Source organism: Siphateles boraxobius, unplaced genomic scaffold (genome assembly GCF_051911475.1).
Source record: "Siphateles boraxobius isolate OS27281-9 unplaced genomic scaffold, OSU_SipBor_1 25, whole genome shotgun sequence".
In the NCBI taxonomy this organism is placed as follows: domain Eukaryota; kingdom Metazoa; phylum Chordata; class Actinopteri; order Cypriniformes; family Leuciscidae; genus Siphateles; species Siphateles boraxobius.
The window spans coordinates 15,063,342-15,079,036 of NW_027508866.1; the positions used below are offsets into that span (position 1 = coordinate 15,063,342).

Here is a 15,695-nt window from a genome sequence, read left to right on the forward strand (position 1 = left end):
TATATACTGCATATATATGTATATGTATATATATATATATATATATATATACTGTATTTTTGTTGTTGTTGTTTAATCAATTTTGTTACTGTAAATTTTACAGGTTATTTAATTTTTTTTTTTACAGATATATACTTTGTGATAGGACACACCTGCATTGCTGCATCTGGCATACTAAGCCTGCGAACAAATCCGCTCCCTCCTGTAAAAAAGCGCTCGGAGCCCCAGGTGCCACTGATGGGTCGGCCTGTGTTGTAGAACATGAAGGTGTCACTGCCCGACGTGGCAGTCAGACAGGTCTTGTAGCAATAGGTCTTGGTCAGAGAGCCGTTACCCCGGACCTCAATATAATGAGGCTCAACCTTGAGGTCTCGTCGGAGCACCACGTTGTTATTGGGTTGAGCACCACCACTACCACCGCCGCCGCCTCCTCCACCGCCCCCTCCCGAGCCACCTTCTGCTTGGGCCTTCTGGGACACACAGCATGGCGAACAAGATCCGGGCTGGGTGCAGTACGCATGGCAGCGCACGATGGCCAGCACAACAACCGTCACCAAAAACACAAAGGTGGTGGCACTCAAAGCCACGATGAGGTACAGTGTCACTTTAGAAAACAATAGAGCACTGTGAGGGCGGATGATTCGTTTGGGGTCAGGCATGACTTTGGGTGGCACCTCCATGACAGCGACGTTAATCGTAGCGGTGGATGACAGAGGTGGTTCGCCATGGTCCCTTACTAGTACGGTTAGACCAAAAGAGGTGGAGTTGTCTTCAAGGACGCGCCTCGTTGTACGAATTTCTCCTGTGTGTTCATGCACTTTAAATAGATCCAGATCGCTGGCCTGGTCCAGCAGATAGATGACCCAAGCGTTCTGTCCTGCATCTGCATCATAGGCCACCACTTTTGATATCAATGTACCTGGCTCTGCATTTTTCAACACCGTCTCTGTTGAGCGCGTGCCGTTGGCTGGGGGATTCACAATCTCAGGCGGGTGGTCGTTTTGATCCATTATGTAGATGTAGACAGTGGCTACACGACTGAGTGGTGGGATACCACCATCCTGAGCTTTAACCTGGAAGTGAAACTCCCGTAATGACTCATAGTCAAACGAGCGAAGGGCATAGGCAACACCAGTGTCCGCTTTAACCGACACATAGGAGGTGACCAGGATCCCGTGATTGTTGTCGTTTAGGACCGTGTAGGTGATACGAGCGTTTTCATTGACATCTGAGTCCTGAGCCTTGATGGTGCAGAGCGAAGCTCCAGGTGCATTATTCTCCATGACATACACAGTGTAGGAGGTCTGGTCAAAGCGTGGAGGGTTGTCGTTCACATCAGCGACATCCACCTGAATGGTCTTCTGAGACGAAAGTGGAGGGTTGCCGCCATCTGTAGCGCTGAGGGTGACATTATAGGCTGCTGTGTTCTCACGGTCAAGAAAGGCTGAGGTTACCAAGGTATAGTAATTTCTAAATGACTTGATTTTGAAAGGAAGACCAGATGGAATTTCAAGGGTGACCTGTTTGTTAGGGCCAGAGTCCCTGTCCGTCACGCTGATCAGGGCCACCACGGTGTCTGCACGGGCATCTTCACGCACTGGACTGGACAAAGATGAGAGCACAATCTCTGGAACATTGTCATTGACATCTACAACCTCCACCACCACTTTGCAATGGGCTGCCACTGGAGCTGGACCTTTGTCCATGGCCTGTATGTACATTTCATACGAATTGGTGTCCTCGTAGTCCACATTGCTCTTGACTCTGATTTCTCCAGTGTTGGTGTCCATGCTGAACATCTGCCTGACCCTATCTGGGGTGTAACTGCTGAATGAATAAAACACCTCCCCATTTGTTCCTTCATCTTGGTCTGTGGCATTCAGTTTGATAACCAAAGTGTCTTTGGGCGAATTTTCAAGCAATTTGACTTTATAAACTGAGCTGTCAAAAACGGGATTGTTGTCATTGGAATCTAAGACGCGAACGTTAATTTTTGCGGTACCTGTTCGTGCTGGTGTGCTACCGTCGGTCGCTGTCAGGATTAACTGATGGTAAGGGGCAAGCTCGCGATCCAATGGCTTTTTGAGAACGAGCTCGATGTGCTTAGTATTCAATGAAGGCTTGTTGGAATCGAGAGCAAAATGCTCGTTTGGGCTGAGCCGGTACAATCGAACCGAATTTGTTCCAATGTCCGGATCTTGCGCGTGTTCGATCGGAAAACGAGAGCCCGGCAAAGCCGATTCTGTGATTTCCAATTGATACTCGTCTCTGGGGAACTGCGGCGTATTATCATTCACGTCTGTAATCTCCACCTCGACATTATGGTCTTCAGATGGGTTTTCAAGAAGAACCTCAAGATTCAAAACACACGCGGTGTTCGAGTCACACAATGTCTCTCTGTCAATTCTCTCGTTTACCAATAATTTTCCATTCTTATGGTCCACGTACCTTCTGCCGCTGTCAGAGGTTACCTTAATCTTTCGGGTGGAGAGCTTTCGAATATCCAAACCCAAATCCTGTGCAATATCACCTACAATCGTTCCACTATCCGATTCCTCTGGCACGGAATATCGTATTTGTCCGATAGCAAGGCCACAAAATAATAAAAATAGCAAAAATGAAACAGGCACTTTTTTGTCTAGGCAATCACATATCCCTGCAACAGCCATCGCAAGATCATAGGATCCGCAGACGGATTAAAAACAGCACTCCGCCTTGTCAGTTTGCAATATCTTGCCTCCCACTTCAGCATTAAAGGTTTTTCATTTATGTGCACAATGGCCTAATTGTCAATTCCATTCTAGAAGCGCACGGATACTTCTCAGATGCGTCCATGTTTCCTTTGTCCGCGCTTATCCTTTTTTTCCCCTCTGCGCGCCGCTGACGGGTGTGTTTCCTTGCCACTGGTGCTGCATATTTCGCCGTGCGCGCTCTCTCTCTCTCTCTGTTTCTCCCTCCGCTTCAAGCCACCCCTCCCATTCTACTCATTTTCCTCCTCTTCCTCGTGGCTCAGTTCGATGGTGTTGGTGCGGCACACCGGGGGAGGGGCTGCATGCCTACTTAAATATAATGCATTCTGATATTCGAGAGCTTGTAAGAAAATATAACAACTTGATGGAAGCCGCCACAAAGCAAAATATGGTCTATGCATTGCCATCAAATTAGCCTACCAGGTTTATGGTAATTTGAAGGAAAAAAGCTACACGTAGGCTACTTGGAAAATATTAATATCGTTTCCTTAACTAGGACAGTGCGTTCATCACTTTAAGGGAGTCGAATGAGGAAAAACACTCAAAATGAAATGAGTTCGAAGTGGTTTTCTGTAAGAGATTGGATTCTGCTGTGAGTTCTACTTAATATGAGTGGCCGTGATACTTTCCCTACACTGTAATAAAAAAATATATAATAAATAAAAAAGGGAAAATGGTGCAAGTGTTTAAAATCTAAAGCAGCAGTAAAAAGCTCAAATAAAAAGCAACTGGGTACCTAGTCATATATGAAACAAAATTATATTTAAATGATAATATATATATATATATATATATATATATATATATATATATATATATATATATATATATATATATATATATATATATATAAGTTTTTTACACGGTAAAAATGAGTAAATGTGTCATATAAAATGCATTTACTGTTAAATATTGCAACAAAGTACAAAGTATCAGTTACTGTAGCTGGTGGTAATCAAATACTTGTAACTGATACTTTTCCATTTTTACAATATTTAACAGTAAAAATAAAAATGTATATATGGTAAATTTACCATATTTTTATTACCGTGTTAATAATCCTTAGGTTGCTGTCAAATAAATAGCCTGACAATCTCGCGCACTGTCATGACAGGCTTGCTACTTCTCAAACATGATCATCGTTGTCAGTGCTCCCAAAGAACGGCAAACCAAAACATAATAACCAAGCGGCTCTATTCTTTCACAAAAATGTTGCTATTGTTTCAATAAAATACAAAATACCTTTATTCTATATTGATCACGCAACTCTTTTATCCATCATAAAAAGCTATAATTATCATTGCCTCAGAATGCGTTTTTTTCTTTCTGCCTCCCTCTCCCAGTCTGTGGCTTTGACTTCAGACAGACCAGGTCATTCGGGCGTGCGCGCCTGGGGCGCGATCTCTGTGCATCCGTCAAAATGCGCCACAGTGAGGGAGCGTGTCACTCTGAAACCGATGACATAAACTAAGCCAGGGCAGACTGTCAGCGTAAACCCGTCGCATTAAGGTCGCCTCATGCCATCACCAAATAAAGCAATAGAAAGCAATCTTCATTCAGATGTGAATTCGTTTAATTTTGAAATAAAAATAATAATCAAATTATTTTATTTGTATCAGATTGTTATTGTTGTTTTAACGTCAGAAATTTTGTGTAATATATTTAAAGAATAAAATGGCCCATTCATATGTCAAAGTTCACAACAATTTTAACTGTAACCAGACTTTTTTTCAGTATGGGGTCACTGGACCACAGAACAGTAGGTGGTGTCTTTATTTGTTCTCTGCCAGTATTAGATAAAACAACAGGATGAATAGGCAGTATGTGTGTATATGCGAAACACTAGACAGTGTTTATGCATTGTTTTCATAATGTAATTGTTGTGATCTTTTTGGAAAGTACTGTGAGTGATACCACATGTTTGGCAGCACAAAATGCTCTGTAAGCCACTGGGTCAGATACCCACATTTTTTCTACTTTTGTTCTGACTTTCAGATATCTACAATCCAGATTTAGTCTGTGACCCAACCTGCTGTCTCTCCTGAACACACATACAATGCACATACATGTTTATTGACATTTAATTGCCAATAAAGATTACCCAGACATATTTACAAACCGATTACAGCATTTTTTTTATTGTATTATAAAACTGAAATTAGAATTTTGCACATGCATGAATGTCAAAATGAAACTTCATTGCAGAGACAAAAAAATACAGACTTAATACAAGCAGTTGCAAGTATCATTTCTTTTACTCTCTCCTCTTCCATCTCTTTTTTCCTCCCTGTTCTTCTTTGTCCCCTTTCTCTGTGTATCGCTATTGGGTTCAACATAGTTGAAAAAGAGATTTTTTATTTTATTTTATTTTGTATATGGTGAAAGCAGTCTAATATCAAAAATCAAGTCTTTTAACGATGGAATTGGCTGCTTTGGTTCATGTTCTTCTAGATCTATTAATTCTAGGTCTCTGCTTCAGCAAACCTACATGAAATGTAAAGGCACAACCAGGCCTAATCTTGCATGCTATACTTTCACTGTCAGTGTGCAATAACAAGACTGTTTTGACATTTGCAGAAGTGAGTTGTAGCCTTGGGGAACTGAGTGTGTTAAGTTGTGAATGATAGAGAAAAAGGGATGAGTATAATACTGCCAATTGACATCCCCAAAAACAAGGCTCCTATTTAAAAATAACAGTCAAATTCTCAAACATTCCTACACTAAGTGTTGTCTATTTGTGATAGGCTAATCACACTAGGGAGCATCAGACTAATTACACTAGGGAGACTGATTAAGATGTCAATGGCTCCTAAGAAAACAGCATGATTTTTTTTTTTACATAAGTGAAATATAGAGCCAATTTTTCTCCCTTTATCCTTAATTGACAACATTTAGCTGGCTATAATGTATAAAGAGAATCGAGGAAAAAAAACGGAATGAAAAATCATATATATATATATATATATATATATATATATATATATATATATATATATAAAGCTAGACTGCTGTCATTTGTGGTCACAAAGACAAGCTAAACAGTTGAAAATTGAAAAACAGTGCACTGCGTTGAGCTTTGACTTGTGAACTTTGACCTTTGACATGGCAGAGACCCATTTACAAGTGGTACTCCTCCTCCCCATCACCCTAATTACATAAGTGTGCCATATTTTAAAAGAGATGCACCCATCTGAGAGACACCGCACAGACAGCCTGCACCAACAGTGCCCTTAGCAAGGGCATCCAGAGTCACACCACTCACCGCAGTGTGCACAAAAAAAATCTCTCTTCCTCATGTTCTCTTCATCTCTCTTTCTCACTCTCTTTGCATGCATGTCGTCTTCTCTCATTCTTTCTCTCTACTCTGCCAGTTGTGGCCTATATTTGGTGTTGATGATGTAGGTCATAGAACCGAATGGTAAAATTAGAGTCATATATTTCCTTGCACTACTGAATGGTAGATATATTGGCTATGAACCAACTCCAATGGACAATCATAGTCTCAAGTATCACAGACCAGGAGTATGTTGGTCTATATAAAGATACTATTTTACTAATTAAAGGTGCAGTGTGTGATTTTTACTGGCATCTAGTGGTGAGGTTACGAATTGCAACCAACAAAAGTTATGGTGGCCGACAGGAAAATATGTCATTGTCTGAGACAGTAGAGAGTAGCCAGTTCAGCAATGAGGTTTCTTTACAAGGATAAATTAAGAAATTATGTTTACTTAATTATTCAGCAAAATTGCTCAGTCTAAGGTAATAGAAATATTACGGTTCATTAAGTAAGGTCTTTATACACCACTGAAACTTCTTTTTCAAGGTAGTGACGAAACACGCTCTGTAGCGCTGTTTGTTCGCTGTCGGCTACGGTAGAAACATGACGACACAATATGTTGACCTCCATAGAAGGGGGTGCCCGCGGTTATGGAGGTATAAATGTCTCATTCTAAGGTAATAAAAACATAACGGTTCATTATGCAAGGTCTTTATACACCACTGAAAACATAGTTGTGGATCTTATATTGCATTTCTGTCAATAGATCCTCAAAAATATTACACATTGCACCTTTAAGAAGAAACATCGTATAAGACATCAAGATTATTTTTCAGAGAACATACAAAACATGTAAACGTAAAAATACAGTAGGTTACAAACCGTACTATTGTGAATTTTTTTTATTTATTTTAAAATAAGTGTTTTCTATTTTAATATATTTTAAAAAGTAATTTATTGCTGTGTTGGCAAAGCTGAATTTTCAGCATCATTACTCCAGTCTTGAGCATCACGTGATCATTCTAAGAATCATTCAAATATGCTGATTTATGCTTAAGAAATATTTCTTATTATTATCAATGTTAAAAACATTTGTGCTGCTTATATTTTTCTAGAAACTGAGCTACATTTTATTTTTAAGATTATTTGATTAATAGAAAGAACAGAATTTATTTGAAATAGAAATCTTTTATTACATTATACACAGGGCTTGACATTAACACCCGCCATCCCGCCAAATGTGGGTGCATTTCACCGGTGGTGTGTAACAGTCACTCCTACTAGCCACTGTGGCGGATAGGTCTAATATACATTTTTCAATTGTAGTCTTTTAAAAAGGCATCTAAAACAATAAACTATGTGCAAACTAAAACAATCTAGTGTTGTCAAAAATCTAGATTTTTCGATACATATCGATACTGAAATATCTGAGACAGAAACTCTTCCGCAGGATACAAGATACCAGCAGCGCTTTCTCGCTCTCTAATATCTCTGACAGCGAGTTGACACACAAACCCATGTCCCTTTACTCACTCGTTTCATTTACTCCGGATGAATATTGTTGGTGTTACAGGACTTGAATTTCGGCATGGGATTGTGTGTTTTGAGCATAATTTTACTCCCGCAGATTTTGTGCACACACCCAAAGTGCGCACACATAAAGACAAACGTATTAGCTAAATATATGATCCGTGCGTCAGGCCTAAAGTGACAGCAGCCTAATATACCGGCTGCCAAATTATGAGTTAATATTTAAAATATTTATATGGCAGTTTTTCACTATGGTTTTGATGTCAAATTGTGGCAAGTGAAAATGCTGAGTGGCTAGTAACTTTGGAAAACCACTAGCCACAGTGTATGGTGTTAAAAAGTTAATGTCAAGGCCTGATTATACAGTGTGTTATGCATGTCTTAAAAGTCACATTGCTAATTTTCTTTATTTTTTTAATTATACTGACCTCACAATGGTAGTGGGTCTTTAATGCAAGTCTGTTTTTCTTACTGCACTTGTAGATTTTTCAGCTTATATATTTTACATTTTAAGTATAAAAAGGTCAAAAACAAGTAAAACAATCTGCTGTGAGACAGAATACACTTAAAATACATCGAAACAAGTCTTAGTATTTTATTTGCTGTCCTTTAGTAAATGAATCTTGTAAATTGTAAAGTATATGAATCTTGTTTAAAGGATTTGTTTTAGATATTTTATTGAAAAACAAGTAAGATAAAAACTTTTTTTGCAGTGCCCTGTTTTGTTAATGATAGACAACCTTCTTGTTTACTGTTTGTTTGCTTAATCTGTGTTGCAAAAGACACTTGCAAAATTCCTAGATATTAGTTCCTGAAATTATTTCATGACGCAGAGAGTATATGTGAGAAGACAGAGAGAGGGGGAAAAAATGTAATAGAACTGCACGTCCTTAAAGAAATGAGAGGCAAAACATTATGGGAGCAGAAGGCATGTTGGGCGTAACACAAAGTGACAGTAATAAATAGAGAGAAAGAGAGGGTATCTGAAAGGATTGGGCACAGAGAATGCTTGAAAAGGATGGTGTAAGACCCCTACTGGTTGAGGTTGGAAATAAACGCTTTATAGTAAGGATCCCACATAGCCCTGGAAGCCATCACCAGCTCTGCAACCAACAGAGGGCACTAGCAAGCCATCCAGAGCCTCTCCTCCTCCATCCTCTCTCTCTCTCTCTCTCTCTCTGCATTATGTTCAGCTTGACTCATTCTGCCACCTGCAGCTCTCTGCAGAGATGACCCACCCATCCTCTCACTGATACACTGCAGGGAATCATCGACTGTTCTTTCTACTGCCAGACCCAGCAACCCGAGAGAGGCAACTGAACAGAATAGATATGCAAACTAGCATAAGCAAATACATTATGACATAAACCAATAATATATGCTATTGCGCTATAAGTGCTCCTAAAATGCTTTGCTGAATGCATTAGTATTTCATTTGTACAACAATGACAACCTAATGGATCACTGCAAAGATACAAATCACATGTGGTTTGAACGTTCTGACATTTTCAGTGAAAGCGATTCTGCAGAGTTGATAACCTTGTAAACAAGAAATTATGCAGATCCACATCTAATTTGAGCTTTAGGGAATTTAGAGGACCTGCGGAGACAAATGGGGAATTTGTGAAAACCAAGAAAGGAACATTTGTCATTCATGGTAATCTGTTTATTGTGCTCTGAACCTCCATTTCAGGGTAAAAATGCATCCATCCAGAGGGACAGAAATCCCAGTGTGACCTTAACAAAAGGCTCAGGTCATTCTGTCTGATAGAAACACAAGCCAGTAGACACACAGTTTATGTATTGCAGCGCACAGACAACAGCTTAGCAGTTTGCAGTCAGTTCACGATAAATAACACTGAATTAATGATAGTGTCTGTATTTAGCCACAGTCTGTATGACTCATAGTATGTCACAATGCTTAAGCAATTCCATGATTCTGCCAAGCTTATAGTCTAATGAATAACATACACAAGCACAAACAGGCTTATCCACTTTCTTGGGTTAACCTCATAGAATTACACTCATTACAAACTTGAAGATTGCCCATAAACCACAAATTCACAGCTAGCTGAAGCAGTAATGGCATAACTGAAACATGATCCTTGTGCGCAAGACAATGCAGTAGGCATGTATGCACTCAGACTGAAGGAAAAAAAGAGGTGAGATTCTATTAAACCTTGATTTGCATGCGTGTGTGTGTGTGTGTGTGTGTGTGTGTGTGTGTGTGTGTGTGTGTGTGTGTGTGTGTGTGTGTGTGTGTGTGTGTGTGTGTGTGTGTGTGTGTGTGTGTGTGTGTGTGTGTATATATATATATATATGAAGACTTCAGATGCAAAAGCCTCTAAGTCTGTCTAAAGTTTTTTGTTTAATATTAACATTATATCTTGCTCCTATGTATAGGTTTCTACCCAAGTATGACATTTCTGAATGGGCTGAGGCTGGGATTTAGTGAGTTTGAAGTGAAAGTATTTGATGAACGTATACTATGTGCGGAGAGCATTCACTCAATATTATTACCTCATTTTTGACAGAGGTGGCTTTTAGAGGCTTTTGCATCGGATATATAACGTTAACATATCACTGTCCTCTGTCATTTATCTGTCTACAGTTATATGTCATTAACATTTTAAATATATTTGCCTTAGAGTCAATTGTATTATTTGTGATAATATAATAAAACATGCCAAATTGTGCAGACAATTTTTGTCCAGGCCATCATACAAAGTAATTAAGAACACATGCGAAAACAAGAGAGAACCAATTCATTATTAATAACTGATTATGTTGTAGTCAGTGTCAGTTTTTTGTTTCTGTGAGCTTTTTGTTTTTGTATTTTTTAAGAGTAAAATAATTTTTTTTAAATAAAGTCATCTTTTGCCAAATAATTTTGTCAGATAAAAAATACCTTAACAAAGTTTAGTGTTTTAAAATATATATAATATCTTCCTCATATTTTTGATGGTTTAATTTAACTATCCCCTTCTAGACCACTTTTGGCCACTAATATGACAAATTATATTAAATTGCATCCTGAATGTCACGTTTATCGGAATAATGTGTCATAATAAATTAACAATTTAATAGCGCACTCTCATGTGAAAACTCAGGGATGAAAAGTAAAATGCCATGGTGCCACTAAATAATTCATTGCATCTGACATGTTCAGAAGAGGGATCAGTGGAATGAGACATTCAAACAACAAGAACCAAAATATATTAATACCATATAGACCAAACTAATGTAATTTAAGTAACAAACTTGTGAATTACTTAAGCAAATATGAACATAATAAATACAAACACTCTAAACACAGCAGCATACAACAGGTTGTACATAGAGGGAAGAGAGGATCAGTTTCTTTAAACAGCATTAATACTGCTGTGTCTTTTTCTCATAGAGTCTGCAGCATGCCCCACTCATTATGCAATGAGTGAGAGGGGGTTTGAGAGAGTTCGATATAATGCAGGTGGGACTGCAGCACTCCAGCAGCCCAGAGACCCACAGACTTATAATCCATCTATCTCCCTCAACCAGCCGGGCAAAGCAGAACCCAGTACTGACCCAATTGCACAGAAATTTACATGGGCCCTGATCCCTGTCCTCTCTCAAGGACTAAGGGAAAAAAAGACTCAAGAGGCATGACTAACTATGAGATGAATGAAAATGTAGCATATGCCTGAGACCAACCAACTCATATTAAACATACATATTTACATTTATGCATGTAGCAGACACTTTAATCCATATATTGGCAGTATCACTGAACATGCACAAAAAAGTGCAGAAAGTGTAAAACTAAAGCATTTGGTGACTTAACATGCAAAACTCAGTAACAAAACTAAAGTTATACAAAAACTCTTAAATAAATCACCAACTCAATTCTGTATTCTAAGCAGTAGGTTAGTGAAGCTTATTAAACATCATTTAAATTCTCTTTGAAGACTGGGGAGTAGCTGTCGCAACCTGCTTGAATTGCAGTTTAATGTAATTAAAGAGTTATAATTAAAACAGATTTCTTTAATTAATAATCAAATCATTAAATCTTGAGTGCAATATGGGAGCAGTGCTACCAACTAAGCTCTTGGTGTGCCTGTGTATCAGTGAGGTGGTGCTGTCCATCACGGATGGTGCTGAAACTACACTACAAGCTTTGCAGGCCAGAGTTGTGGTAATAATTGACAGGAAAACTCTAATCATATAAATGTGATATAAAGAATGGTAACAACTTGCTAAAACCAAGATGACTGCTATTTTTAAATCAGGTTCATTGATATCATTTACTTGTAAACGAAATGTAGCAGGATTTGTTATGCAAGTTGCAACATCTGTGCATGAATCACATATTCTGCATAATTTTAAGTAAGTAGCCGGACAAAAATAACTGAAGAAAAGTGAATGATGTTTTGCTTCACTTCTATATTTTTCTAGTAACTAAATAAGAGCTAAAAAACAAAACAAAGAAAAGCATGTGTATAGTGAATATGTGAATAGGCCATATAAGCGGAAATTCAGCTACTTCGTATAAGGTCTTAAATAATGCTCACCTTCCCAGTGGTAGGAAGAGTTTGGGTTTGTATAAAAGTATCTTCTCCATGAATGCTGACCAGTTCAGCTTCTGCAGGCGGAAATGGTGAAGGAAAAACCACCATGTCGCTCTTCATTGTGTCTGAGCTAAAACACACATCATATTGTTGTGTAGATTTGGAGTAGGACCAGCTTCCGTCTGGATGGGTGCTGATCACTGGAGCGCTGTACCTGCTGAAACTGCCGTCTGTCCTGTAGCATTTAGCTGCTATCAAACCCACGAGACTCAGTAAAAAGATGACTGATACTGAGACGATAGCGATGAGCAGATACACATTCAGATCTGAAAAACTCTCCTCTTTTACAGGAACTTCTCTGAATGATGTCTTTATGTCATCCAGACTCTCAACAACCACAACATCCATGGACATAGTCGCTGAGAGTGATGGCTCTCCATTATCAGACACTGTAATGATAAGTGGGTGAGTTTTTAAGTCATTGTCACTCATTCGTCTTTTAGTCTTTATTTCTCCAGTGCTGCTTCCAATGCGGAAGAGATTCGTTCCTTTGGGTTCACTTATATGATAAGACAGAAGAGCGTTATATCCAGAGTCAGCATCAACAGCTCTGATCTTGGCTACAAAGTATCCCGCTTCAGCAGAGTAGGGAATGTTCTCAGTATTAACTGATCCAGGATCAGAATAAGGTGGTAAAATAACTGGACTGTTGTCATTCTCATCCAGAATAAACACATTTACAGTCACATTACTGCTCAGAGGAGGAACACCAGCATCTATGGCCTGAACATGGAAACTAATGGTTTTCTCTTCTTCAAAATTGAAAGACTGTAGGTTATACAACTGGCCTGTAAATGAGTTAACACTAACAGAATGTATGCTTGTTGCTTTGTTATTGAAAATAGAGTAAGAAATCTCAGCATTTTCATTTGAATCTCTGTCAACTGCCGACACGGTGTGAATAAGGGTTCCTGGTGGTGTGTTTTCTTTTACATAGACACTAATGATTTGTCCATTAAATTGCGGAGGATTGTCATTCACATCTGAAACATCAACATAAACCACACTGGTGCTGGAAAGAGGTGGGGTTCCCTCATCCACTGCTATTAGGGTAACATTATACTTGGAGATTTTTTCCCTGTCAAGCTGGCCTTCTAAAACAACAGAGTAATAATTTTTGTAGGTAGACTCAAGTTTGAAAGGTAAATTTCCTTGCAGCTTACAACTCACTTTCCCATTCATTCCACCATCCTTGTCTGAAACTGTGACCAGAGCCACAGCAGTGCCGATTTTTGCATCTTCCCTTAATGAAGACAGCAGGGACGTTATTACTATTTCTGGTGCATTATCATTTACATCTATGACTTCAATTAGTACTTTACAATTAACCGTCATTGGGGAAATACCCTTATCATGGGCCTCTACTCTAAGTTCATAAAAAGCTTTGTCCTCAAAATCAATATTTCCTTTTACTTCAATCTCCCCAGAATCAGGACTGATTACAAAAACGTCTAGATTTTTTTCCTGACCATGACTGCTAAACAAATATGTTACTTCCCCATTTGGACCTTCATCCATGTCAGTAGCATTGAGTTTGATTAGCTTAGTTCCTTGTGGTGTGTTCTCTGTCACACTGACTTTATAAAGAGCATTGCTAAACACTGGAGCATTATCATTTGTATCTAAAATGTTAACTATTATTTGTAATGTCCCAGATCTTGACGGTTTCCCTCCATCGGAAGCGGTCAAGACTAGTCGAATTACAGGATCTCTCTCTCTATCTAAAGCTTTTCGAAGGATTAACTCTGCAGACATGCCATGTTCACCACCATGTACTTCTAATGAGAAATGTTCATTAGGACTCAGTTTATAGCTTTTAACAGAGAAAGGTCCAACATCTTCATCCAATGAACTGATCAAGGGAAATGTAGCTCCTGGCTGCACTGATTCAGAGATATTCAAAACTTGAGTTTCAACAGGGAATGTAGGAGAATTGTCATTCACATCATTAACATTAACTATCACTCGGCTCAGACTAAGAGGGTGGTTTACTATCGCTTCAAAATTCAAGGAGCAGGATGGAGTATTAGGACATATCTGCTCGCGGTCAATTCTTTCAGCAACATGCAAGACGCCAGATTTCAGATTCACATCGAAATACCTCGTCCTCGTGCCGAATACAAGCTGAAACGCCCGTGATTCCAAATCTTGGACGTTTAAATGCATGTCCTTTACCACATTCCCAACGACAGTTCCGATATTTACTTCCTCGGAAACGGAGTAGACAATCTGACCAAACGCAGGCACTGAAACACACATCACGAGCCAGAGGAAAATTAAATGAGGGAACGTAACGTCCATTCTGTCTGGCATCCTTCCGTGTGAGACGCCAACGTGATCAAAAAACTACACCGGTGATCAAAACTCCAAACACCCAGAATAAAGAATGACACATACGGAGACATGCACGCGAAAAGCAGATTGTGACGCCCGGTTACAGCACGTCACTCAGTCAAATTGTAGGCGGAGTTCAGAGGCTGTATGTAAATTGTTAAAGTTTCGCGGTCTGCAGTGACACCACGCGGATTACGTGCGGTTCTGTGTGACGAAACCACATAAATGTATAGGCTACAGCACCACAAAATTAAATATCACTGTAAATTAAGTTAACACAGGGAAAGCTTTGTTAGTCTATAAAAAGTCCAAAATGGGCTACACCAAAACACAAGTCAGAAAATAAAATCAGTATTATGATACTTTAGCCTATTTAAACATTGGGACAAATTGTTATTTATACTGCCCTGCAAAGGCAAAAGACCTTAACTCACAAGAGTGTGAAACTGAGAAAAATGAGTTTAAAGTTTTTTTGTTGTCCAGCCAATTGTATGATAGGTAGGACACTGAAAATTTGCTAAGTAGTTGTCATAATGAATATATTTATCTAAAAAACACATTAAAAAAAATTAGCTCAAACTTTACATTTGACCTCTATTCGGAAGTTACTGTATTCTGTCTTTGCATTATCTGCAAAACAATCATGGCGGGTCATACAAAGGCAAAATACCTTAACTTCTAATTTTTTGACCATTTTGACTTTTATCACTCTATACAAACATTTCTATGATAACAATGATAGCCTTAAAATTTAGTGAGTTCTGTCTAGTAGCCTAAGGCTTAATATTACATCAATAGAGTATTAAAAATAAAAAATAAAATGAAGGCTATTATCTGTACTGGATGATTTTAAAACTTTATCGTTGTACTTAATTTAAGTAAAATAACATTTTAAGAGGTAGGAAAGTAACCTGTTTAACCGGGACAATTTCATAGTGGTTGGTGTAAACCGGACGTGGTGCGACACTTCAAATTGAATGTCAACCTCCGGACAACTTTGCACTTTAGGCTAAACAGCCGGCACATGATGGATTTAAACAATGGATTTGTCTTCTCAATGGATGTTGTTTTCCATGGATTATGACCATGTTTAAAATAAAAAGTTAAACTGCGATCTAAGTTATATTTGCTGGGTTGGTTTGTGTGCGCGGTTATGTTTTCTCCTCGCCAGGGGAGGTGTGTCGTGAGCGTATCGTGAGG

At 38.7% G+C, this 15,695-nt stretch overlaps 1 protein-coding gene across 7 annotated transcripts in view; it reads right to left on the reverse strand.

Annotated features, from left to right (window-relative positions):
- LOC143750051 (protocadherin alpha-C2-like) overlaps nt 1–15,695 on the reverse strand; it is a 57,985-nt gene that overhangs the window by 18,944 nt on the left and 23,346 nt on the right. The window contains exon 1 of one of the 7 annotated variants that reach the window (XM_077242879.1): nt 153–2,954. The exons of 5 other annotated variants lie outside the window; for them this stretch is intronic. In XM_077242879.1, coding sequence (XP_077098994.1) covers nt 153–2,669 — 2,517 coding nt within the window. In that variant the 5' untranslated portion in view covers nt 2,670–2,954. Of the gene's footprint in view, nt 1–152; nt 2,955–12,104; nt 14,499–15,695 lie in introns of those variants that run through there. One more of the 7 variants, XM_077242881.1, reaches the window with a different exon arrangement.